Source organism: Amphibalanus amphitrite, unplaced genomic scaffold (assembly GCF_019059575.1).
Source record: "Amphibalanus amphitrite isolate SeventyFive unplaced genomic scaffold, NRLGWU_Aamphi_draft 000316F_arrow, whole genome shotgun sequence".
Lineage (NCBI taxonomy): Eukaryota > Metazoa > Arthropoda > Thecostraca > Balanomorpha > Balanidae > Amphibalanus > Amphibalanus amphitrite.
Window position 1 is genome coordinate 264,479 of NW_024881811.1, and position 27,652 is coordinate 292,130.

The 27,652-nt window shown below is 51.0% G+C and overlaps 1 protein-coding gene across 3 annotated transcripts in view; it reads right to left on the minus strand.

Annotated features, from left to right (window-relative positions):
- The window catches only part of LOC122388279, a 48,422-nt gene that overhangs the window by 13,578 nt on the left and 7,192 nt on the right, over positions 1-27,652 (minus strand). For 2 of the 3 annotated variants that reach the window (XM_043379211.1, XM_043379212.1), the window contains exons 2-3: positions 26,704-27,410; positions 16,810-16,950 (exon numbers count right to left, since the gene is read on the minus strand). In XM_043379211.1, the coding sequence (XP_043235146.1) occupies positions 16,810-16,950; positions 26,704-26,895 (333 nt within the window). In that variant the 5' untranslated portion in view covers positions 26,896-27,410. The remainder of the gene's footprint in view (positions 1-16,809; positions 16,951-26,703; positions 27,411-27,652) is intronic. The other variant, XM_043379213.1, reaches the window with a different exon arrangement.

Sequence of the window (27,652 nt, forward strand, 5' to 3'; positions counted from 1 at the left end):
GCTGCGACGTGTCGTAAGTTGTGTAGTAAGTCGTTTTTGAAGGGATCAATCGATGAGTAGCGTTACTTAAGTAGTAAAGTCTATCGCAAATAGCCTGATTTGCGACACAACTTACGAATTTGAAATAGCAGTCGTAAGTTGTGTCGCAAGTTGACCTTGCCTTGAGGAAGAGGTCACAGGTCACAGGTCATTCGGGTCATGGTCACGAAATGGTAGGTGTAAAATTGTTTAAACTTTGGATCCTGAAAATTTGGTTGCAATCCGTTGACGCTAACGCGAGTTATAGAGCTTGAACTGACGGGTCGTCTATGAGGCCTCAATCCGTGCCAGCGAGAGTGTTGAAAATGGTGCATAATATGCTATATTCACATTTATTGGGGTATTCAGGGATATGAAGTAGCCTAACACCATTCCAGCAACTACTGGCGAATCCAGAAAGGCGGTCTTGGACGTTGCAAGGGGCATCCCCCAAAATATTCTCCCAATTCCAAAAACGACGTATCCCAGCTGACCCCGATGACCTGTCCTTCAATGAGCTCTGTGATGACCCAAAGTTGACCTTTTTGACCTGACCTGTCCCAGATGACCTCCGTGACATCCTATTGAGCTCTCTGATGACTCCAAGCTGACCTCTGTGACCTGACGTGTCCCAGATGACCCCCATGACCTCCAATAGAGCTATGTGATGACCCCAACATGACCTTTGTGACCTGACGTGTCCCAGATGACCTCCGTGACCTCCAATGGAGCTCTCTGATGACTCCAAGCTGACCTCTGTGACCTGACGTGTCCCAGATGACCTCCATTTGAGCTCTGTGATGACCCCAACTTGACCTCTGTGACCTGGCGTGTCCCATATGACCTCTGTAACCTCTAAGTGACCTCTATGATGACCCCAAGCTAACCTCTGTGACCTGACGTGTCCCAGATGACCCTCATGACCTCCAATAGAGCTCTGTGATGACCCCAAGTTGACCTCTGTTACCTGACGTGTCCCAGATGACCTCAGTGACCTCCAATTAAGCTCTCTAATGACTCCAAGCTGACCTCTGTGACCTGACGTGTCCCAGATGACCTCCAATTGAGCTCTCTGATGACCTTTAGTTGACCTCCGTGACCTGACGTGTCCCATATGACCTTTGTGACCTCTAAGTGACATCTCTGATGGCAGCAAGCTGACCTCTGTGACCTGACGTGTCCCAGATGGCCCCAATGACCTTCAATTGAGCTCTGTGATGACCCCAAGTTGACCTCTGTGAGTTGATGTGTCCCAGATGACCTCCGTGACCTCCAATTGAGCTCTGTGATGACCCTAGGTTGACCTCTGTGACCTGACGTGCCCCCAAGTTGCCCTCTGTGACCTGACGTGTCTCAGATTACCTCCGTGGTCTCCAATTGAGCTCTGTGATGACCCCAAGTTGACCTCTGTGACCTGACGTGTCCCAGATGACCTCTGTAACCTCCAATTGTGACCTCCATCTACAAATTTCTTACCTCTCTGTGACCTCAAACTCTCGGAACTCATTTCTTCTAAAGCATCGATTCTAGATGCCCTATAGCCACGAAGCTCCTGTGATCGATCCCAAATTTTATGGCAAATCACGTGAGCGTTAGCAACCACAAGTCACCCAATTAATACAAAGCTTCAGAATTAGAGAACATGCTTGACCTTGCTGTCTCATAAGCTCGCAAACCAGAAGGGCGAATGTTTCTTTATGCGTGATAGAGTTTTCGACCTTACTGACGTTTACTACGGGATCAGCTGATCGTGTAGCCTTTTAAATTCTCGAGTAAAGCGGGTATTTAAGCCTCGTCGCAGCTACGTTCTGTCGTATCCTCCGACAAACCCCTCTTTCCTCAACATCCCTCCTTTTTCGCTACGACACAACTTGCGACGGGACATGTGTCGTAACTTGCGACGTGTCGTAGATGGACTTGCGACGCCCTGGATCCCCCCCGCAGTGATGAGGGGCAAAATTTTTTGTTGTTGTAAACGTTCCAGCACGTGAAATGATGTCTGGCATAGGCGGCGGAACGGGGGGGCACCGGGGCACCGTGCCCCCCTTGAATTCTGCAAGGGGGGGCACCAATAGCAAGGTGCCCCCCCCTTAAATTTGATGTATTAGTACCAGGAGCGGATTCGGGAAAACTCCAAGGGAAGGGTCATGAATCGAAGTGGTGCCCCTACCTATACCCAAAATGAAAACCTCAACGGATTTCGGCCACTTAATTTTGGTGGTGCTCTATTTTCAGTTTTCTATTTTCTTTATTTTTGGTTAGTCGTGTGATGACTGGTGCCCCTGCTAGGCCGCTGGTGCCCCTGGAAAGATTGTGGTACCTACCTACCCTGCCCCCTGACAAGCCCACGGTGGGCCCTGCACATGACTTAGGTGCCCGTGGGCCCTGACAGGCCCGTGGTGCCCCTGACAGGCCTGTGGTGTCCTTGCTAGGCCTGGTGTGTCCCTGGGCCTTGGCAGGTCTGTGGTGCCCCTGGCGAGCCTGTGATGCCCCTGTTAGAACGCAGGTGCCCTTGACAGGTTTGTGGTGCCCCTGACAATCCTAAAATGCCAACGACAGGCTTGTGGTGCCCTTGACAGGCTCATGGTGCCCTTGCGAGGCTGGTGGTTCCCCTGCGAAGCCGATAGTACCCCTGGCAGGCCTCTGGTGCCCCTGGCAGGTCTGTGGTGCCCCTGGAAGACCTGTAGTGCTTTTGCTAGGCCGATGGTGCTCCTGACAGGCCTGTGGTGCCACTGACAGGCCCGTGGTGCCCCTGCTAGGCCTGTGGTACCCCTGGCGGTCCTGTGGTGCCCCTGTCGGCTGTCAGGCCTCTGGTGCTCCTGGCAGGCATGTGGTGACCCCAGGCCCAAAGTCATGACCCATGTGACCTCCCCCCTGGGATTCGCCACTGATTAGTACTGCAATGGCTTCTTGGTAATTTGATACATGTAGGATTAACCCTCGCCAGGCGAGGGCCTTTTCCATAACACGGACGGGGAGGGGGGAGGGTTGGTACGACCCCCCTCGCGATTGGCTCCTATGGCACTTAGAAACGACAAATTTACAGGGTAGGTGGGTCCATGGGAGATCTCGCCCCTGGGAAAGTTTGGTGACTCTAAGTCAATATTTAGGGGGTTTTGTGGGTATCAATGCAAAAATTTTGCTTAAACATGTTAAAAGTTTTTCGCTTATAACTTTTTACCTAGCAAAGATAGAGCAAAAATAAAAGCACCAGTGAACTCAGGACGTCAGAGCGCATCGAATGGTATACTTTGTTACCAATTTTAGTGAACTTTGGAATTCAGTTGCCGCTAAGCTAGTCCAATTTTCCCCTGACCTTGTACCGGTTTTTGTGACCTGGTGACCTGACCTGAAAAGACTGGGACTTCAAATTTTCAGGAAAGGTGCGAAAATGTTCCTCCGTTTTTACGTTATTTGCGAAAAACTTTAGGGGGGTTGCATTAACCCCCCCCCCCCCCTCGTCGGGCGAGGGTTAATGGAATTCATCAAACGAGAATAAGGAAGAGACAAACACATGGGTACTTGAGGATCAGCTTAAAGTTAACCACACATACGGGGGTGTTCTGCCATTTTCGTTTAGTAAAAAAAAAAATAGAAAAAATAAAAAATCATCGTGTCAGGGCTGTGACGAAAAATAAGTGGCCTAAATCCGATGAGAAAACAGGATTTGGGGGTACCCTAGGTTTGGCTCCTTGAGCTGGTGCCCCCCCCCCCCCCTTGTCTCAAATCGTTCCGCCGCCTATGATGTCTGGGCTGCCATTTTGGGCCCTTCTAGGTTGTGAGGGCTCTCCAGGGGTGTAGCTTTATGATATTGTCAGGGGGGGGGGGCTCAGCAGTCAGCAGCAAAACTGTCCATGTTTGGGATATCTGTAGTCTGTACGTACATTTTCGTCCGACAGGGGGACGGATCGGCCGGCTAAAAACTTAAACCTATATAGATATTGTTACCTACTGAACTTTTTCAGGCCGATGCACTATCTGTCTAATGGTATGGGCCAAATGCATACACAGTACAGTCTGAAGTCAGTTTCAATTTGACGCCGTTAAAGGTAGTGTGCCACCTTTGAAAGATTTCCCATTTTATTTTTCCTAGGATAAGAAGCTTCTGTTTTTACCTAATATCGCAAAAAAAAATCAAAAATGGGCCTGGACTAGTGCCTTTTTCGCCTAAAAGTTTATCGGTTTTTCGATATGTGTAACAACTGTAGTGGGCTGACCTGCAAACAGGCGTCGGCAACAATCGCGAATGGGGCGCACATGTGACAATAAGCAAAGGTCATTATAGAGTTACGACGTACGGGAATGAGTTATCAGCTGTCTAATCGTAGACAACACAATGTCGAGCCTAAACTGTAAGCCTGTATTGGTATTGTTTCTTTTATTTGGCTGTCGAACATTATTTATGGTTTGAAATATGATTTTATGTAAAATAATTGATATAAAAAAGCCGTCTCTTAAGTTATGACCCCAGTCCCCATTTCACCACACGCAAGTGGCAGAAATGACAATGATCAGCTGACGCATTTATCTTGGCCGAAGTCAGAGCGCGCGGCCCGACGCACCACCACCGCACCACAAAGTATGAGCAGAAGCCGCGCCCAAAGCCAGGGCCCCGGTAACGTGAGGTAGCCGAGTCGGGGCAGCCTGCGCTGACCCAAGCCGGGGCCGCAGCTTTGGGCGCGGTCTACCGCATCCCCGCGGGCAGCCCCGGGCTACTCGAGGGCAGCGCTTTTCGAGCAGCGCTGCGGCCCCAAGGTTGGGACTTTGAATTGTGAAAAACGCCCGCCCGCCGCAAAACGCAAACAAACACCGCAAAACGCACGCCGGAAACGCCAACGCAAATGTCGCAAGAAGAAAAAACACAAATAAATGCCCGCCCGCCGCAAACCGCAAAAAAAAACGCAAAAACGCCGCAAAAAATAAAACCGCCCGCATCGCACGCACGCTAACCGCCAACCGAAAACGCCTTAAAAGCGCCCAACCGCCGCCAACCGCCAACAAATTGAACACTGCAAACGACGCAAAAAAAGAAAACCGCCCGCATCGCCCGCACGCCCGCCGCCAAACACAAAACGCCCGCCCGCCCGCCGCAAAACGCAAACACCACAAAACGCGCAAAACGCACGTCCGAAACGCCAAAGCAAACGTCGAAAAAATCGCACGACCACCACAAACCGCAAAAAACGCAAAAACGCCGCAAAAATAAACCGCCCGCATCGCACGCACGCTAAACACCAACCGAAAACGCCTAAAAAATCGCCCGCCCGCTGCCAAACGCAAACACCGCAAAAAGCGCCAGGCCGCCGGAAACCGAAAAAAAACGTAACACCGAAAAACACGCGAAAAACGCCCGCATCGCCCGTCCGCCCACCGTCAAACAAACACCGCAAAAAAACACAAAACACCCGCCCGCCGCAAAACGCAAACACCGCAAAACGCGCAAATCACATGCCCGAAACGCTAACGCAATTAAGACCAAAGTGGCGCGAGACGTTACATGCATACCTCACAGTAATTTATTAATGCATGAAAATGATGAGATTCTTAAGTTTTAGCCACTTTAGGCAGTTAATGGCGCACTTAAGACAAAAATGGCGCACAACAGCCTATTTTTGTCTCGCTTCATATGTGTCGCTGCCTAGTTTCGTGCACTACCGTTGCAAGTTTCGACGAAATCGGCCCGTTGAAATAAATACGCGTAATATTCCTCGACCTTAGCCACTGTAGCTTAAGTGGCGCACTAGAGACAAAAACGACGCACATGAGTTTGTTGTATTCGTAGCGCCGTTTGTGGCACAGGTCATTTTAATGCATCAATGTTGCAATTTTCGTCGAAATCGGCCCATAAATGGCAAAGTTATGGCCAAAACGCCTTACATTGAGAGTGCACATGGTCACTCGAGGTGGGGTGCCACGTGCCACATGTGGCCTAAAGACATAAAGCGACCATCCTTTTGTACCAGATGAAAGGGGTCGTCAGTGCCCATGGGTAGACTTTCGGGTGCGCCACCATTGTCTCCCAGCGGCCGATCAAACTTGGCCAATCTTTAAATTAGGGCTTACCTCACTATCGGTCACAATATCTCCGGAATGGAGAACCCCGGGCGGCCACGTGTTTGACACGTAGTAGACCCAACACCAATGGTCATTATCGCAACCGACTTGGAACTCTGGCTCAAACCCATGCAGTGAGGTTATCACCTGAGCATAATTATGCACCAATGGCTACCTATCCCAAAATGCTACACCCACGTGGCGCACGTGCGAAAACACGTGCACCACGTGATGAGGTGTACAACTATCCAAGAGCATCCCCTTGACGACTGACCTCGATTGGTTCCGCTGACACTCATTGTTTGCGCGGCACAGGCCATCATACCAGCAGTGGTCAAATTTTCACGGAGGTGGTCCCCTCAAACAAGTGCGGGGCGTGCACGTGCATTTCAATCGCCCCATATATGGCCTATGCCACCTGGTAGGCGACATGTGGGTCGCAGTGGCGCGGGAACCGGGGGGGCTAGGGGGGGCTGAGCCCCTCCAACTTTTCGGCTGGGGGGGCTCGTAATGTATTTGAGCCCCCCCCAGCTGGAGGAATCGAAATCGGAAATCTACCAACACAATTTCATAGATTCATACATAGGCGCGGGAACCGGGGGAGAGGGCAGTGGGGGAAGCTTGCCCTCACAACTCTGGGGCCGTGGGGGCGGTGCCTCACAACTTTTCATGAGGCCAGGAACCGTTGGGGCAGCTTGTCCTCCCCAAATTAGGGGTTGTGAGTCACAAAGGAAGAAAGCATGTGAGTGAAAAATTTACCTATTTTACTGACTCGGCAACTCATTTGGCAGCTTAAAACCTTTATTCCAGGTTGCCGAAACGGTAGTTTCTTCACTCAGCTGAGACGGAATACCTCACTTTTTTGCAAATATTTTCTTCTTTTTTTTTCGTTGAAAAGGTCTGAAAAATAAGTGGCCTAAAACCGATGAGAAAACTAGATTTGGGGGTACCCTAGCATGGGCGTAACCACCGCGCTGGAACGCTGGAAATTCCAGCCCATTTTTGGGATGCTGAAATGCCGCCCCCGGTAGAGGAAAACTGCAATTGCGGGACTCGCGGACTTCAAAACCAAGAAAAAATAAACGGCACTGCTCGGTCCACTACATATACGCCTGACCTCAACGTGCAGCTCCTCACTAAAATAACTAGGTGCCCTCTACATGCCGCCCCTCCCAGATGTCCTTCCGCCCCTCCGCACCGACTTCCCCTCAAGTTCCTCGGAGCTCTCTATGTGCCGCCCCTCACAGAACCCCGCCGCACTCAATGTGCCGCCCTCCGCATATAGCTCTATCGCCGTCTGTGCCGCCCTCCCCAGAGTACCTCGGCGCTCTCTATGTGCTGCCCTCGCCACAACTTCCCGCCGCCCTCAATAAGCCGCCCCCCCCCCCCCCAATGCTCTATCGCCATATGTGCCCCCCCCCCCGAAGTGCCTTGGCGCCCTCTATGTGCCGCCCCTCACCACAAACCCCGCCGCCCCCAATGTGCCGCCCCTCCCCACAACGCTTTACCACCGTCTGTGCCGCCCTCCATAAACGCATTGCCGCCCTCCCCAGAGTATCTTGGCGCCCACTATGTGCCACCCCTCGCCACAACACCCCGCCGCCCTCAACAAGCCGCCACTCCCCACAATGCTCTATCGCAGTCGGCGCCACCCTCCCAAGGCACCTTGCCGCCGCTACGTGCCGCCCCTCCCCAGACGCCTTTCTGCCCTTACGCGCCTCCCCTTTCCAGAATACGTCAAAACGTTTAATGATTCGCCCCTCCGTATAACGCTCCATCGACGTCTGTGCTGCTCTCGTCAGGCGCTGTGCCACCTCTCCCCGGAATGCTAGCCCTCGCTGGCCCGGGGGGGGGGGGCGTTTTTCGCCCCTAGCCCTGGCGAATATTTGCGATAGCTCAGTCAGGGGTGCTTAAATTGCTGCTGTTTACATATAATAACTACGCATTGACTTGGCGAATTGTGCTGAAACGTCTCCGATAGGTGAACATCGTGCGAACCGGGGGATTCATAATTCCATGGCTAGGTATCACAGTTTGGTTGCTACTCTTAACGTGCGCAAATGAAGGACGTGCGCACGTTTTGGCGGGCTCTGTATGCTGCCCAACACAAAGTGTTACATTTTGGGCTCGATAAGTCTAAGGGATTCGCCTATGCGAATTCAGCCCATGAGAGCGTCAGGTGAGACGCTCTGATCGCAAACAACCATCGAAGTCGCGAAATGGCCCTGTGTGATTGCTTGATGTAAACATTCCGAGCCAACGAGTAGAGCCCTGAGCGCGCAGCAAGACTCAAGAGTAAAGCTGAGCACTTGAAAGAGTCCTCGGTCTATCGTGGGGCCCTTGAGTGGTGAGGTCTTTGGCTGGATCCCGTCCTGCAGGCTCACGCCTGGAATGGGTCCTCTTTAGGCAGGCTCGAAAGCTTAGGGGCCATCAGAGGCCGGTGTGGGGCTCTGAGAGTTAAGCGTGGCTGCTTAAAAGTTGCGTACTGCTTTCAGAAGGCCTGTGCGTTGGGCACCCAAAGACCAGCGTGGTGCCTTAAACTGCCAGCGTTACGCCCTCAGAGATGCAGAGATGAGGTTCTCAGAGGCGTCGGCGTGGTGCTCTCACAGGCGGGTGTGTGATCCGTTGAGGTTTTGGCGTGATACCCTCAGAGGCCGGCGTCGCGTGGTGCTCTTAGAGGCTGATGGGGGCTTCCAGAGTCTTCAGTGTAGGACCCTCAGAGTCACCGGTGAGGACTCTCTGCATCACCGGTGAGTGGCCGGGCCGTGGGCAATGAGCCGGTATGGGACCCTCAGAGGAAGGCACCGGTGTGAGACTCAAGAGAGGTCAGTGTGAAGCCTTTACAGTTGCCCGTGTGGGGCAGTGAGTGCACTGGCGTGGTGCCTTTCGAAGGCCGGTATGGGATTGAAGCTTAGCGAGGTGATAAAGGACTTAACCCTCGCCCGTACTGGTGTTTTTCTAGCCACGAACGTATAAGGGGGGGGTGGGGTCCGTTGCCCCCCCTTGCCGTTTCGCCCCTAATCGACCTAGAGCTTCGCGGAAAAAGACGAGCGTGTTGCCCGTGACGAGAGGAAGCCGATAATACCCAATTTTAAGGTCCTAGGTCATCGGTTGACCTTCCAGGTCAGGTCAATGACCCAAAAGTCGGGAAAATCGGGACCGGTTAGAACGTCGTAAAACTTGGTTACTATGGGGTTTTTAGGGTGCTGATTACGAATATCATGTTAGTTATGATCATAGATGATGTCTTAATGCATTTAGGCCAGGTCGAGTCAGGTCAGGTCAGGTCAACCAGTAAGGGTTTTGCCGGGTATTCGTAGTAGGTGGCAACCGCCTCTGACAGCTTCGTAACATGTTACGAAGGCACCAAAACTACTTCGTAAATGTTCAAATAGTTGCTAAATTCGAATTCAGCTCCAAAACTAGCCTAAAAACATGTAAAACTCGAAAAAGTGAACCGAGGTCATCAAAGGTCAGTGACCTGACCTGACCTTCCGGTGACCTTGACACCCACCCTAATGCATGGGAGCAACATCATATCCCATGTTTGAAAGCTTGAAACCACGAAAAGAGTGCAAACGCGCGGCTAATGCGAGCCGACATCAGCCGAATCGCGATTCCGGCCAAACATGGTCTCGAAAAGTAGGTCACAGGTCAAAGGTCATTAGGATCAGGGTCATGAAATTTTCAGGGTAGGTGTAAAATTGATAAACGCGAGGGTACTGACAGTTTCGTCGCGATTTGCCGCGTTTTACGCGATTTATTCGCGAAAAACCATGGGGGGTCCGTTCGACCCCCCCCCCCCTATACGGGCGAGGGTTAAGTGGTGCCTTCGGTAGGACCGGTTCGGAAGCATTATTGTGGGGCCCTCAGAGGTATTATTGCTGACTGAGGCCAAAGAGGTGCCGGTGTGGACCCTCAGAAGTGCTAGTGTGAGGCCCTGAGAGGCGCCAGTGAGGTTCATCACAGGCGCCGTTGTGGGCCCTCAGAGACACTGGTGTGGGGCCGTCACAGACGAATGTGGGGCCCATAGAGGCTAGAGCTGCTGGTCTGAACCCCTTACAAGCCGGCAGGGGGCTCTCAGAGACCAGCAAGGGGCCCTCAGGCCAGCAAAGGGCTCTCATAGACCGGCGATACCTTCAGAAGCTCTGTGGGGTCCTTAGAGACCGGCACAACACTTTCAGACGCCGGTGGGGCTCTCAGAGTCGCCGATGTAGGGCACTCAAAAGTCACCGGTGGGTGGCCGTCAGATGCGCTGGTGTGGGGCCCTCAGAGGCGCCGATGTTGGGTCCTCAGAGCCGCTGATAAAGGTCCTAAAGAGGCACGGTGTGGGGCCCTCAGAAGCACTGGTGTGGGGCCCTCAGAGGTGGCAGTGTGGGGACACTCAGAAGCGCCGGTGTAGGACCTGCACAGTCGCCGGTGAAGCCCTTCACAGGCGCCAATGTGGAGTCCCTCAGAGACACAGGACCATCAGAGGCGCGAGCTGCTGTTGTGGACCCTTCATAAGCCGACAAGGGGATTTCAGAAGTCGGTGGTGCCTTGAGGAGCCCTGTGGGGTCCTTAAACACCGGCATGGTTTTCTCAGACGCTGCTGGTACCCTCCGAGTCACCAGTGTGAGGCCGTCAGAGCCACTGGTGTGGGGCCCTCAGGACCGCCGATACAGGGCTTTTAGAGACACTGGTGTAGGCCGTCAGAGTTGGGGGGGGGGGACCCTCAGATACGCCGGTTTGGGACCTCATAGGCGCCGGTGAGGGCCCTCAGAGTCGCCGTTATGGGCCCTCAGAAATTTGTGTGGGACTATCACAGGCGGGTTCGAGGCCACTAGAGGTGGCCCGTAATAGGCCGGTAAGGGCCCTCAGAAGCCAGCAAGGGACACTCAGAAGCTGGCGTAGGGCCTTTATGGAGAACTTAGTGTGGCTACTCAGGGGCCCATGGGATGTCCTTACGAGCCCTGTGGGGCACTTCTGAGTCGAAATATGACCAGAAATATGGTCAGTAAACCCTCAACGGCCAATTGGCGCCACAGGGTCCCTCGTGCCCGTGTGGGGGACCTGTTTAGGCCCTCAGAGGCGCCGGTGAGGGCTATCAGTCGCCATTACGGGGCCCTCAAAGAAATTGGTGTGGGACCGTCACAGACGGGTGTGGCCTGGGGCCCCTAGAGCTGGCCCCTAATGGACCGGTAAGGCCCCTCAGGCTGGTTAGGACGCTCTGGCCGGTAAGGGCCCTGAGGCCGGTAAGGGCCCTTAGAGACCGCTGAGCCCCCCCCCCCCGCTTTCGACGCCCATGGTCAGATCCCATTGCAATTGAACTCACCTGAATGAAGTGAACTATTGAAGAGTGTGCCTATCATTTATCAATCCGGTGCGTAGTAGCAAAGTCAAACTGCTAGCAGCGGGCTGACCACCCATCTTACGCATGCATATCTACCGCATAAAGTACCAATATCTCGAACACCAGGGCTGTGGCGTGTTCTCTGCGTCTGCCCCTTATAACGTGTAGTCTGTTGACTGCTGATTATTGTTCGTATTTCACAAAGCGTAAGAATTTGACACACAACAGCGACACAATGCCCTCAAGTACTCACCTCTGGCTCCCGAAAGTGACGCCCTTCCCTTGGCATTTAATGCCGCCCCCGGAGGGAGTTATTTCCAGCCCATTTTTTTAGGAGTGATTACGCCCCTGTACCCTAGGTTGATCTCTATGATGGTTCAGCCCCCCCAGTCTGGAAGAAGTTCCCGCGCCACTGTGTGGGTGCATATCATACTGAAACATTTTTAACATCTACCGTGGAAATTTTGAGCAAAACCGATTTAAGTAATTTTTTCAAGAAATCCCATTGACTTAAGACGTGAAAATTTGTGCGCGTGCCACGTGCAAAAAAGTTAACTATATTACAAGCGATTGACATTGACGAACGAACCTACTGACCGACTACCGGTACTCAAAAAACAAAGAAAATCTATCGAGCCGATTTTGAGCAAATCGAGAAAACCCGTTTTGGCCCATTTCGTAACGTTAAACCAATGGCGGCTGCACGTGCAATTTGCACCCCCTTCCCGAAGCTGCCCGAAACAGCGCCGCCGGCTCATGGTAGATGCCGGGGCGGCCACCCAGCACATAGAAGCCCATCGCATTACAAGCACCCGTCTGCGAGAAATGCGATGCCGAAAATCCACCTAATGTTGAAGCCTTTGGGCCTAAAACACGTGCACGTGCCACGTGCAAGAAAAATAATTATATTCTTAGCTGAGGGGGTTTCGTGGTAGATAATCTGTGGGGGCAGCTGCCCTGAAAATTTAATCAAAATCTATCGGTTCGTGTGCAAACGGTGCAAGGTGCCCCAATTCGCTGCACCAAACACGAATCCTATCCCGAAATGGAAACACCCTCAGTTTGTTTTTCAATAGAAAAACACAATTCTAAAGAATAGTGTTTGTCTAATGAAGAAACAACCTTCGGGTATCCATGACACCGGGAGGACGCGCGGCCCCGGCTTGGGTCAGCGCACGCTGCCCCGACTCGGCTACCTCACGTTACCGGGGCCCTGGCTTTGGGCGCAGTCTACCGCACCACCTAACAGGCGTGTTCGAAACCGCAGGAGATGATGATGAACGGGTTTATCGAAACTTGATTGGATGAGCATATCGGTAATAGCGATTTCAGCGTGTGCATTTATTGTTCATAGTGGTGTGAAATGTGGTTGGGGTACGACCGACAACCCGTCGGGGCGAATTTCGCACTGGGGTACTCAAAATTTGAAGAATTTAAGACGTTTCCATGAGTTTTGAAGGTATGGATAAGTTCTAAAAATCCGGTTCTCCTTATCTGGGCCATTAACTCCGTACGGTCCAGGAAAGCTGGCACACTACCTTTAACGATAAAGTCTTTTGTCTTCTACGAGGCATAAATGTTTACATGTGCCACCAGTCTGGTAGGTAATGCATATACCTACATTATATACATACATACATATATACATATATACATACATACATACATATACATACATAGGTAATGCATGTACATACCCGCGCCTGCGTGTGAGGGCGCTTAATTACATGCTTAATGAGGGTGCTTAATGAGGGTCACACCTCACGATCTCTTTTTGACTGGAGTATGAATTGGCAGCGCGAAGCACCGCGAAAATTGACAAAATCACTTGGCAAAACAGCTCTAAAACATAACTTTTGCAGCCTGTGTAACAAGTTTGATGCCAGAACACCTAAGATCTGATCACCAAGTCAAGTAGCCTGGCATATAAAAAACTGAGGCCCTTTCAACCGGATAGCTTATATCATAGAAGTTTGAGTTTGTTTTAAACTACTCAGTGCTCAGCACTCAGCAGTGCTTACCTAAGGAATCGAAATCTGGCGAGTTTTTGGAAATATAAAAATAACTTTTTTGGATATCCCCAATAACCAGGACCGCTTTCTGGATCCGCCACTGGCCAAGAAACATTCAGTCAAAAGAAAAAGGCTCATGCAACAAGTCAGTTTTACCGTGCTGCGGGTTTCAGGAGGCATACCTGTTGTCATGAGTCGATCAATCGACTCTGCAGCACTGCACAGTAACGTAAAGGTAACGGTGCAAGCAATTCGTGTAATTTGGATTTTATTTCTGTGATCTTACATTACAAAGGGACAATGGAGCAGTAAGCAGGAAATAAAAAAATTGGCCTAGGCATTGTTGGAAGGACCCATTTTTTCGGAGCAGTCGACCGCTTTTTACGAATCTTTTTATCTATCAGCCTTTGAAATAATGAATGTAAGGAGGCACGGTGGTGCTGACCACCGTGCCTTCAGTCAGCTTCACCCTCACGACGGTGAAGCTAACCCCCCCCCCCCTTGCCGGAAGCTGACCACGACGGACCCCCTTGCCGTTTGGCCCCTGATCGAGCTAGAGCTTCGCGGAAAAAAATAGCGTGTTTTTTCCACGCTAGAGCGGTGAAAACACGTCAGATGTGTTCAGCTTGACAATACGGATCGACTGATATGCAACATGGCCCTTTTAGGACAGGTCATGACCTTGACCTGAGGTCAACTTTTCCAAATGACCTTTCAATGTCAACAAATAGCTCATTCGACGCGTCTCGACGAGAGGAACACGATGCTGGCAAAAGGAATGCCTGGCTCTCTTGAGTCAGAAATTATTGCTGAAAAAAACATTTTTTCGTGAAAAGGGCTATTGAGTTTTTTTTAGAGTTTAGAGTTTATGCACTCTAGACAGTGGCACAGCCAAGGGGGGCACACTGGGCTTAAGCCCTTCCCAAATCTAGCGGGCGCCTTCTGTGAAGACGCCATCCAGCCCGCGCCCTGGTGGGGTCTGTTTATAACGCGACCTGGTGGGGGGGGGGCTATTTTTTGCCCCCCCTCGTATCTCCGAAACTACTGGACGGATCCGCAAAATTCAAACGGCGTTCGAAAGGCCTGTCAAATTTGTCGAGGGAACCCAAGTTTCATTGACCTCGGGGTCACCGATGACGTCACAGGTCAGGTCAAAGATGACATGTTTCACCGTTCACGGGTCATCTAGGGAATGCGCTATAACACCGAAGAAAACGCATTTTGTCGAGATTCAGCGATAGGGCGTCAGTTGCCTAGTAGATATGTTGCTATTAGAGGTCACTGACAATACCAGGTCAGGTCACAAGTCAGGTCACCAAGGGTCACAGGTCAGGTCACATGAGCCCAACTTTACTAAGGTTGTGTGATGCATGTTTTATGGCCAATTTTTCATTTCCAACTCAATGGTGTTGGTTATAAGACTATCAGGTATGGCTTAGGTCACTTTCTGGTGAAGTTCAGGTCAAGGTCAGGTCAAGGTCAGGCCAAAAAAAGGTCAAATTTTAAAGTTGATATTTTTGCATAAAATGGGTATTGATTCGATGCAGCTCGTCACGGGGAGTCTAATGATGATCTTTGTTTTGCGCTACGGGGTCTAGAATTGCTAAAAATTGAGTTTGAAAATTTGACGTCATCAATTTTGAACAGTTTTTTCGCTGTAACTTCGCCAAAAAAGAGGTATCAATCTAAAATTTGGTATGTGGATGGAAGGCGGTAAGGACTATCACATATATTCCGGCTTTTGCGAAATTCAAAAAACTTTTTGGATTTTTCGATGACTAAGTCCAAAAAAATTATTTTTTGATTTTTGGGGGTCAAAATCCGAAAATTTAAAAAATCCGAGATAGCAGTTTTGTGGCCCTGTCGATTCTACAGCTTTTATGTCCTAATCATTTTTCTGTATTTGCAAAGCTATAGGCCTGACAGCTCTTCCCGCGAAACCCTTTTTTGGGTCGAAAACGGCAGAACATGACGTCACTCTGACGTCATTTCCGGCCAACCTATCATAGCCTTTGGAAACATTTTTGGTCAAAATGTGTAAAATTGATGTCCGGGAGGGTACTGAAAGTTTGGTGACGATCGGCGCAGCGGTTCTGGAGATATATCGAAAAGTCTAGAGGGGGGCAAAAAATAGCCCCCCCCCCACCAGGTCGCGGGCCAGGGCGCCGAAGCGCCCTGGCTCCTTCCACGATCATTTCCGGTCGCCGAAGGCGCCTCTTCCAGTGTCCAACACTCTTAACGCCCTCGACGGTAAGCAATTGTGGTACACCTTGCGGCACGGCTTACAATTTTACATCTTTTTAAGGGTGAAAATGCGAAATTGGCGCCCTCCTGACCCGAAATTGGCGCCCTCCTGAGCCATAATTGGCGCCCTCACCAATTCTAGCCCCCTCTGATTTTTCCTGGCTGCGCCCCTGCCTCTGAAGGCTAAACCGTTGACCTTAGGTCAAATCTGAGAACCATCTATAGAAAAGTCTGTAAAAGGCTATCGAATGCGCTTTTCCGCGGTGCTGTGGCTGTATTGGTTCCCGAGTTAGCCATTGGCAGTTTCCAAAATTATTGAAATGGACTAAATTTGACTTTCGATGACCTCTGGTGACCTGACCTTTGACCTGACCTTAAAAAAATGACTGAAGTATTTTCTTCCTTATTTCTTGACGCTCTTTCGATTGCCGCTTACTGCGTGTCGCTTCGTGGCCCATGAGCCGAGTTAGACGGGGGCCCCCAGCACTCAGCGGAAAGATCAAGCCGGCGTGGGTTAAATAACGTAAATAAATAACGTAAATAAATAACGTTGCGGACGACGCTAAGCTGTATCACCGGGTTAGGTCAACGTCTGATTGTCAGCATTCAAACCTGAAAATTCATGTATATGATGGAAAGTGGAAAAACATTGCATGTTGGTGTTCTGCTGTTTGTGCTTGTTTTGTCAAGAAGTAAAAATTAATAATGGGGGGCTCTAAGCTTCCCAGGGGGGCTCAATCTACCACAGGGGGGGGGGAACTCAAGCCCCCCCCAAAGAGATATAAAGTTACGCCCCTGGGGCTCTCGGAGGCCAACGTGGGCCTTGGAACCTACGTGGGTTGCTTGTAGGGTAGTTGCATATTTTCCACCAAACATCGGATCGGACTGCTCTCGATTGCATGCGGGTGACCGCTACTGCACGTGTCATGTGCGAAACGAAGAGGTGTCAAGTTTGTTCCCATTGCAATAACTAAGCAAGTGCCGGGTCAATTGCGCTGATACTTGGCATGTGGGTATGGTACGCACTGGGTAATGCATTTTCACGTGTCCACGATTGGGGTGCTACTGCAGTGCACGTGCGCACGTGCAAACTGCAAGGGTGAAAGGATCGCTTCCAGATCTGCGGAGATTGGCTGGATGTTGACAGACCTGAGTGAGGGTGCAGTCGACCTGCGCGGCCGGCCGGCCGGTCGGTGGCAGGCCTCGGCTGGAATGGTGCTGCGACTCCATCTCGTCCGTGTACAGCATCACGCGGAAGTAGATGCCTGGCAGGATGAAGAGCACCAGCACCTGCCGAGATGGGGCACAGGCCACGATCCGATCAGGCCCGAGTACCATGCACAGATGTGGAGGTAACTAGCCATCAGAATGACCAAACTCTAATAATGCCCGTCAAGGAGACAGTCCATATTCCCTATTCCGGCCTTAGCCGTATTCAGCTTAGATACGGAACACCTTTGATGGACTTTAACCTTGCAGATAAATAGGATGTTGGTAATGACGTGGGATCATGGATATTGACTATTGAGACACGTATGCGGTAGGTATATGCGAAAAGTAGGTACGCATGTGCACTTACCCTCTATGTAAATAAACATAAACCTCGAAAAAATAACAATGAAGACTGAAGAGGTATGTAAGTACCTATACGCGATTGGAGAGCCACAGAGCGACCTCGGCGTATGGCCGGCGTACCTCTAGTACAGTCGTGTACAGGTTGATGGTCCGCCACTCTTTATCCACCGGGTTCCTATGGCTCAGCATTGGCAGCAGCCGCCTGGTACCGGTAGGCTGTGCCGCATGACCCGAGAGTGAAGCGGCACAGCCTACGCACACTGTATGACACCGGCTCGGGTCGCCTGGTAGAGCGATTTGACCGGACGCTGCATTACACCGGCTGGGGGGGGGGGTGTAAGGGTCAGGCCTGTCTATTTGGCTCGGCTCGGTGGATGAGGCGGGCTGGAGTGTGGTGTGGGGCGGGGGTGATGTGGGGAGGGAGTGAGCGGACCTGGGGCTGGGTGTGTGTGGTCACTTGTCGCATAGAACCGATCGTAATCCACCCTCCGAAAATTCGCTTTAGAGATATTCACAAAACCCAGGGGGGTTCAAACACCCATCTCCCAAGTGGAGTGCGGAAGGACAGGTAAGGGTCCATATGGCCTCCTCATGAATTGCAGCAAAGAAAGAAAACAAACCTGTCACCAAATAATCTTTCTGAAAAGTGGACTAATCGCATAGCCTCGGACACAGAAATAAACATCCAGCACGCGAAGCGTCTCGAACCGGGCCTCTCACTACCGGTCATTTTGACAGTCTAGCACTCCTACGCTGAGCTACACCGGATGGTGGCCACAGCCGGGGCAAGGTCTGGCCGGGCGGGCGGCGGGGCCGGGAGGTCGGCAGCAAAGTCAATGAATGTTTTTGTGGTTCCGGGTGCCGGTCGCTCTAGCTTGGTGGAATGATGATGGATCATTGGCAAAACTTTCAACGTGGGGTCCCGGTTCGAGCCTCATCGGGGCTCCGGCTACTTTTCCGAGTTAGGATCTGGTTTGATTTTAGTGGTTGCGAGCCATTTATACGGGTTTATATCTACATGTCGATTGTCGATTGATTGATTGATTCGATTCATTCATTCGTTCATTTAATACATGTCGACATTTAACATACGAATTGACATCCAGGATCAATCCGATCAATCTACCATTTTCATAAGCGTATTGCCTAAATATCATGCATATATGTGGCACAAGACCTATGGTTGCCTCGATACCGTGCCAAAGCACGTTTTGCACAATGCACAAGTAAATTATATTCGCTGGGTCTTCCGTGCATTTTGCTTAGCAAAAACAGGAATGCAATTGTTAAGCGACGCAAAATGTGCAATGCAGCAAGTGACCACACACACCCGCCCAGCCCCCACGGTCCACCAACACGCCCCACACCACTCGCCAGCCCACGCCAACCACCGAGAGGCGAGCCCCTCCCCCGCGCTGGTCTGAAGCGACAGCTGGTCTACAAAGCGCTCCACCCGGCGACCCGAGCCGATGTCAAACGGCGTGGGTAGACTGTGCCGCTTCACTCTCGGGTCATGCGGCACAGCCTACCGGTACCAGGCGGCTGCTGCCAATGCTGAGCCATAGGAACCCGGTGGATAAAGAGTAGGGGACCATCAACCTGTACACGACTGTACCTCCATAGTGTCATCTCGGGCCGATGTCCCTACTCCCTACCACAGCGCCATCTCGGGCCAGTGTTCCTACTAGTGATGTCAATTACGGAACTTCGGAATACCGATACCAAACCATTAACCAAATATCAACCAAAACTGCGAGGAAATAGGGTAGCCTGGGGCAAGACGCCCCAGATAATTTATTTTGCTACATAAATTTTGTCCCACATCACCTGGAAGGCCAAATTTGTCCTCAATGCGTTCTATGGACATTTTACTTTAAATTGCACCCCTCAAATTCATTCACTTATGATCGGACTCCAAGCTAGGAAGTGATTTGTGAAGCAACTGCAAATGGGGCATTTTGCCCCAACCCCAGGGCAAAACGCCCCACGTCCTGGGGCAAGTAGCCCCATACTTTAGATTAAAGGTTTAACATGGTAGTTGGCTAAATCTTATGTGAGAGGTCCGTTAGACCTCTGGAGGCACGGCACTGAAGTTAGCACATTCCATCCTGTCAGGTGTTCAGCTATGACACTGTTGTATGAGCAGGTTTTTCACCTACCTCATATGACCAAATAATAAATTATTGCAATGCAAATGTTAACAAAATACTTCCTTTGCCATCCAGTTGCTGAGAAAAATACACATAAAGGCATAGAAACTTACTGTTCGCCAGCTACCGAACATTAGAAAGTGGGTAGCCCGAACAACACATGAGGTAAAACGCCCCAGGGGCTTTTTACCCCGCGACCTACTGGGGCGTTTTACCCCATCACGTAGTTCGGTCAGAGAACAACGCCTTGCACTCCAGCAAGACATAATTTAACACGAACCAACCCGGCATGATAAGCGTTAGACAATAGTTGTTCAAAATACATAAAAGTCGTTAACCTGATGTGGACCATAAAAGAACGCCGTGCTACATAATCTGACAACAAAACATAAAAATCACTCAAAAAACACATTTTTGGCTATATCTCCCGAACGAGTCATCACAATTTCTTTCCAGTCTGCTCATATAATGATCATATAGTGCACGTTTTATAGAAGAGATGATGCTTCCCCAGAACTCTGCCAGTTCCGAGAAACATCGGTGAGGCGTTTTACCTCGGCGGGGCGACTTGCCCCGGTCTACCCTACCGAAACAAACCGACTTGGGAAAATGAGGGAAATACCAACATTTTACCGATTTCTTAGCCTCTTATACATTAGTGAAGGTTCATGATACCAACAAAATACCAAACACATTACGATTCAAATTTCAAATACCAAATACCAAGTTGGTATCGGTTTGGTATCGGTATACCAAAAGTTGGTATCCGATTGACATCTCTAGTTCCTCCACACTCGACTGGCGACGCGGGACCTGTAGCGCACACCAGGACCAGGTGCATACACGGACTATCAGAATAAATGATGTAATTTCGATCGCAACAATGTCGACTCGTCTATTCAGATACTGCTTTGCAAGTGCTGCTACAAGGTGGCCCGCAAAGGACGTTAACCCGCGCACCGACGGGGGTCTGCGCCAACTTCGTACCGACGGGGGGGGGGCGGTTGACCGCCCCCCCCCCTGAGATCTCGAGAACGAAGCAAGATAGCGACAAGCGGTAGACGGCATCGGATACGCACGGACAAGGTCTACAATTTTTATAAAGGTCATTTTCAGGTCAGGTAAAAAATGACGTCACAGGGGTCAAAAAGTCAAAATGGCGGCGCTAGATATGGCGAGTTTTTCTCGAATAACTTTCGAATTAGTCAAGATAGGAACAAACAAAGGGCAGCATCGTGATCCTCTCGTCAATCCGCATCGAATGATAGGTATATATGTTGACCTCGAAAGGTCAAAGTCAAAGGTTGACCTCAGGTCACGTGACCTCGAGGTCATCATGTATATCATTCGATGCCGCTTGACGAGCTGAACACAATGAGACCATCCGCGCGGGCGCGGCTGTATCCTGTTCCTGTACGGAGTTATTGGCAAAAAAAACCTTTGGTGACCTTTGATGACGTCACATGACCTTACAGCTGCCCAACAGCTAAACAGACCTCAAGGTAGTGAAGGTTGATCGTATATGAAGTCATGTATGGTATATGGGGCCATTCCGACCCGTTTTAGTGGTAAAAACAGGGAGTTGATTTTTCCCCTTGACTTATGATGGGGAGGTCGAGAAATTAACCTGACCTTAGATCATCGATATCAAAATTCCGAGATATACAAATTGTAGATACTAATAATACCAGGGCATATTTTAACAAATATTTACTGCGTCCCAAAATTGAGCAGAGGGCACGTGCTACGACTAAGGGCACCCTAATCCTTAGACCGCCGAAGACCGTGTAAAAATGAGCTGAAATAATGATTGAAAAGACCGGGAGGGCCCATATGAGTCCATAATATGCCCAGTAGCGTAGCCAGGGTGATTGTGGTGAAATTTCAATGGCCCTCAAAAGGCCTCAAAGGGCCCTCAGATGGCGTCACAGGGTCCTCAGATGGTCTCGAAGGGCCCTCAGTTAGCGTCAAATGACCCTCATCTGGTGTCAAAGGGCCCTCAGGTGGCCTCAAAGGGCCCTCAGCTAACGTCAAACGGACCTCAGAAGGCGTTAAAGGTCGTCAAAGGGTCCTGAGCAGACGTCAGAGGGCCCCAGCTGATGTCAGAAGGCCCTTATCTCGCGTCAAACGGCCCTCCGAAGGCCTTCAAGGGTCCTTAGCTGGTGTCAGAGGGCCCCCAGCTGGCGTCAAACAGACCTCAGAAAGCCTTAACCCGGCAGTTGCTGGGGTATTTCGCCACCCACCGTTTGCTGGGGGGGGGGGGGCGTTAAACGCCCCCAGCCGATAACTCGAGAACCAATAGGCGCAGCGAAACGCACCAGGCGGCAAACGAAAGAGCGCGACGAGACGCTTCAGATGAGTACTTTAAAGTTGAATTTTGAGGTCACAGGTCGGGTCAAGGTCAGGTCAAACACCTGAAATCGGGCTTTCAGTAGCATTGACTTCAGGACTTCGCAATGGGCACCTCTCGCCATAAACTCTGTCAAAACGGTGCACAATCCACCCTATAAGGCCTACAAGAGTGTCAGCTCCATATAGGGGTCAGTCAAGCATAGGTCAGGGTCAAGGTCAGGTCAACCGGGTAGGCACATATCCCCGAAAATCAAAACTGATATTCGCAGCCTGTGACACATGTTTTATAGGTAATTTGGGGCGTAGAACACGATGGTGACATTCATTTTATCATATGTGTACGTGTTTGGCTCAAAAACTTCAATTTAAGAAATTCATGTATCATGGTCGTGAAGTAGTCACGAAAAATTGCCAAGATTCAGTTCAAGATTTTGGAAAATGCGGAACAATAATCAATAATCGAAGATAGCCATTTGATTGATCATGGTATTGGCAGTCTAATGGCGTTTACGGCATGTCTGTATGTCTATTCTGTGATTTTATATGATTTTTTGAACATATGTCGTTTTTGGTCGAAAACTCAGAAATCATGACGTCACTAAAACATCGATATCTCAAAAATTTCCGACCGATTTTTTTAAAACTTTGTCACAATAAACTTCAATCAATTATTTACAGGTACCCAAAATTTGGCGCGCCTGCGGCGCGCCGTTTTTATGCTATGGCCCGGCGAAAAAAGTGGGGGCGTTTAACGCCCCCCCCCCCAGCAACTCGCGGGTTAAAGGGCGTCAAAGGGCCCTGAGCTAGCGTCAGAGGGCCCCTAGCTGATGTCAGAGGGCCCTGAGCTGGCGTCAAACTTGAAGGGCGCTTAGCTGGTGTCAGAGGGCCCCCAGTTGGTGTCAGAGGGCCCTCAGTTGGCGTCTAATGGCCATCAGAAGGCCCCAAACGGTCCTCAGCTGGCATCCAACGGTCCTCAGCTGACGTCAAGAGGCCCTCAAAAAGCCTCAAAGGCCCCTCGGTTGCTCAAAGGGCACTTAGAAGGCCTCAAAGGGAACTCAAGAGACGTTAAACGATCCTCAAAAGGCTTGAAAGGACCCTCTGCTGGTGGCAAAAGGCTCGCACCTGACGTCAGTAACAGCCTTGTCAAAAATGGACCTGAGAGACCTTGCCGGCCCCTGGTTATCTGAGAGAATCCCGCAGTTACCTGAGTGGCCCCCGTTTACTGAGGGGCCCTGGTTATTTAAAGGGTCCCTGGTTACTTGAGGGGCCCCTAGTTATCAGAGGGTCCCCTGGTCACCTGGTGGGCCCCTGATCAATTGAAAACCCTGTTCATCTGAGACGTCCCTGATTACCTGAAGGGTCCATGATCACTTCAATTCAGTGGCATAGCCAGGGAGCGAGGGGGTACGTGCCCGTCCTCGGGCTTAGGGTACCTTCGAACCCGAGGGGACCTGCACGGCGCCAATTGGTAGCAGAGGGTCCGCTCTGGCCACGCTTCAACTTGCAAGGATACCACAGGGATTGTGAGAGCACGTTATGGGCTGCTATGTAGCTACATTTATCTTGTCTCCATAAGGCCCAATGCCAGTTTCTGATAGACCTTGCCGGCCTCTGAGGGCCCTAGTAACAGCCAATGAGGGACCAGCTGCAATGGCTCCACACCCGTCGTGATAGGCCCCACGGCCCACAGCCCATCGGCGACTCCGAGAGTCCCCACACCGGCGCCTCTGAGGGCCACGTACCAGTGACTCTGAGGGCCTCTTACCAGCCTCTGAGTGTCCTTGCCAACCTATGAAGGGCCACTTTCCACTTTCAGGCCACTTTGCAGGGCCACACGCATGCCAATGATGGCCCCTCCAGTGTCTCTAAGCCCCAAGCAAGACCCCGCAACGGCGCCTGTGAGGACCCAACACCAGTGCATCTGACGGCCTTTCACCGGCACCTCTGAGCGCACCACACACCGGTGACTCTGAGGAGCTCGCTCGCTTCGCTCGCTCGTAAAATACAATGCACATTAGGCACGCTCCTTGAGTATAAATGATATTTTTGCTTGCCAATTTTCCAATTTTCTCAGGGCAAAGACCGTTTTAAAGAGGCCCGTCTGCCAGTGGGACCTGACCCACCGTGCCCCCTCCCATCGAAAGGTCCTGGATACGTCCCTGTCTGGGCTGACCCCGGGTCCCCGGGTGACTCGCGGGTCCCTTCAAGAGCAGTTGGCCCCCTCTTGGGCGAGATCCTGGGTACGTGTCTCACGTACATCGTACATAGTCCTGTTGATTTGATTCATCGGTTAAACATTGATTATAAGACATAAGTTATAAGCACGATCTCTGGTCTGTGATCTTGCATCGTATCAGATATACCTAATGACATTTCATGTCGATATGCCTAAAAAAAATATGCGAATATACGTCAAAAAAGAGTGCTACTCCCGCTCCTACACATCCGGGCCAAACAGTGACCGGGGGGCCGGTCACTGTGCCACCCGGGGCCGGTCGGCCGGCTGGCAGTTAGTCATTACCTGGGGTTGATTTCCGAGGGACTTGCAAAAATGCCCATTAATTGAATTTTTACGTAATAACTTAGATGATTGGGTATATATAGGTATGTACCGACTTTGAGTCGCATTTGAATAAAACATGCCAGCGTCAAAAATATTGTTTTGAAAATTAAGCTGGTACCGAGTTAATTGCTTTACATGCATTGACAAAAAAACTCAAGCTTCAAACCAACCGAAATATAACTCCATACATACCGAGTGTCCCAAAAGTAAGGTCATCATTTGTTTTGGCCACACTGCCAAAAATACGCGATGGATAGATATAAATAGGACATCATATGAAAGAGCATTTTATAAAATTTTATTCTGACATACATATGAGTCAATACATTGGCTCGTAGCCCCACATTTGCTGCTTTTCTACATGGCTACCATTTCGGGCCGCGTGCATGAATAGACTACGTTTGACTTCCTCCACTATTCTGGAGCGATTCTCTGGTGAGATGCCGCCTATGTTTGCTCGAAGGGATCATCCTTTAGTTCTTCCCGGCTCGTTGGGTTGTCCTAAAATACAATCTTTCTGTTGTGTATCCAGAGAATAAAAATATGAAGGTGTAACGTCAGGTGACCGCGGAGGCCATTCAATGGCGTTGCCCTGACTGAAAATTACGGGATCTCACATCCACTCTCGGAGACAATGCATGATCTTCAGGACGGTGCAAGCATAGTCTCCATCCTGCTGAAACCACTGCTGGCTGATGGTGTCGGCACAGCCGCGTTGCGAAGAGTGGAAGAACCACTGGGAGGACTCTCGGCCACTCTCTTGATTTATTGTCACCCGATTCCCGCTGTCGTCCTCAGGACCTCGAAGCACAGGTGGCTAAGTATACATGCCCTGTGCGTACATTATCCTTTTTTCTGACGTTTTACCGGTTGAGGCGAAACTATGCATGAGTTCAGAGATAGGGCGAGCTGATAGGGTCTGCTTAGGGCCGAAAACTGGGCGGTATTTACCCTTTGTTTTAATGACGGACCCCCTCTAAGAGTTGAATTTCGACCTTCTCAGTTTTATGCCTACTGCTCGGTGTAGTTATGATCAAAAATGGTTTAAGCATGCAAGAAAATAATTTTATGGATGTACCTTGCACGTGTTAAAATTGGAAGTGATTCGGACTCTTACTTCTCGAGATATTTAAGTTTTAAATCATGACCTTACTTTTGGGACACCCGGTATAACTCCAGTTACAGCGATTGTTATACTCATTTGCACAGTGATCAAGGTTCCATGAACCGAAAGCTTTGTGTGTCTTTTTGAATATATTTGAATGCATTTGTAATAATTTGATTTATTATTTACATCATCATCCAACCTGTCATGGATACTCAACATAACTCCATAGTCCGCATTTTTTGGGGGGCCTTCGGCATGGGAGGGAGGGGGGCCAGTTCGCGGGTCGTGCCCCTCCCATTGAAAATCCTGTGTGCGCGCCTGCTTCTGACACACCATGGCTGGAAGTCGGGATGAGTGGTGATAGCGAGGGGATGTCGGGTTGACAGCGGGGGGAGGTCGGTTGGATGTCGGCTGGACGTCGGCTGGGCGTCGGTCCTGCGTCGGCTGTATATACCTCGGCTGAGCGTCGGGTTGACAGCAGGGAGATGTCCGGCCGACGTCGGTCCCACCGTCATCTCGGCTCAATCTCGGCAAACGATCTCGGCCCGACGTCGGTCGAACCTCGCCTGGACGTCAGTATAGTATATGCGGACGTTCCCGCCGTCCAGCCGACGTCGGGCCAAGGCTGGACCGACGTTGGGCCGACGTCGACATGTTTACTGGGGCTTCAGTTCAGGTGAGTCTTTCTGTGTCAGTTTCAGCGCTTTAGCTCTACTGGATGGGCCGCAATCCGCTGTGCCAATATGGGGCCTATGACCTTTGTTGACCTCTCCAGGTCAAACGGCTAGGAGTGCCGTCGAACGGTTAGAACGCATTTTAGCCGTTTTCACGACGGACTATCCGGCGTCTGCACCTAATTTGACCAAATCTGCACCTAATCTCTTTTACAGCAAATATCTTCATTTTATGAATTTATTTCAGTGTTTTAACCGATGATGCTCTCTGATAATATGACAAAGCAGGCATATAAGCAATTAGAGCAGCCCTACCTGATAGCTGCTAAGAGACACACTGAACCTAATTTGACCAAATCTAGTGAAATCTGCACCTAATCTACACCAGATGTGCACCAAACGTGTACCAGATAGCCGCTGGGTCCACTGAGTTCAGTTAAGCCCACTGAGTTGAGTTGGGTCCACTGAGATCAGTTGAGCCCACTTAGCTCAGTTTAGCCCACTGAGTTCAATTGGGTACACTGGGCTTAGCTGGGTCCACTTAGCTCAGTTGGGTCCACTGAGTTCAGTGGAGCCCACTTGGCTCAGCAGAAGCCCACTGAGTGCAGTTGGGCGGCTCACCTTCCAGAAGACAAACGACAGCACCAGAAAGGCCACCAGGTCGGCCAGCGTGAAGCCGAACTGCCTGATGAGCAGAGCGTTCAGCGCCCCGGCCCACGAGAACGGATTCAGCAGAATCTGCGCTTCGGGCGTGAGGTTGATCATGATTTCCAGCCTGTCGGTCGGGGGCCAGCCGGCCCCAGCTGCCGACATAGTTTCCGGCGCGGCTGACCGGCCGGCACGGCTCACCGCGTGGGCTCGCTCCGGTACGGCCGAGTGCTCCGGTTATACCTCGGCCGCGCGCCGCTCCGGTACGGCCGAGCGCTCCGCTTATACCCCGGCCGCGCGCCGCTCCGGTTATACCCCGGCCGCGCGCCGCTCCGGTGCCTCTGCCGAGCGCCGATCTGGGTGGGAGACTCAAGCTGCACGTCGAGCCTCAGTGCTGGTTTGCCGCTGGCAGTGGTCTCAGTGCTGGTTTGCCGCGGGCAGTGGTCTCGGTGCTGGTTTGCCGCGGGCAGTAGTCTCGGCGCTGGTTTGCCGCGGCCAGTGGTCTCGGTGCTGGTTTCAGGCGCGGCAGTCGGGCCCACCGCTCGATAGCTGGGTAATCGAGCCGGGTCTGGGCACGCCCCTAGCAACGCTATCGTAATTCTTCGCATTAGAACCAATGTAGAGTTTCAGCTTTGGGCGGCTCCATTTTCAGATTAGTCGCGTCGTTATCGGCGCTGATTCTGTTCGGGTGTCAGAAGTAGAACTGCATTGGTCTCAGCACTGGACGGCGGCCGACCAGTCAGGTCTCCACTCGCCAGGGCCCAGTTTCACCAAGTGCGGTTAACTCAGTTTGAGGTAAACTACCAAACTACCCCACTACGTAACTGCAAAAAACGACCCTAAAATTGGGTTTACCGCACTTGGTAAGATAGGGCCCTGGGCCCAATCTCACCAAGTGCGGTAAATTAACCCGCGCCGGGCC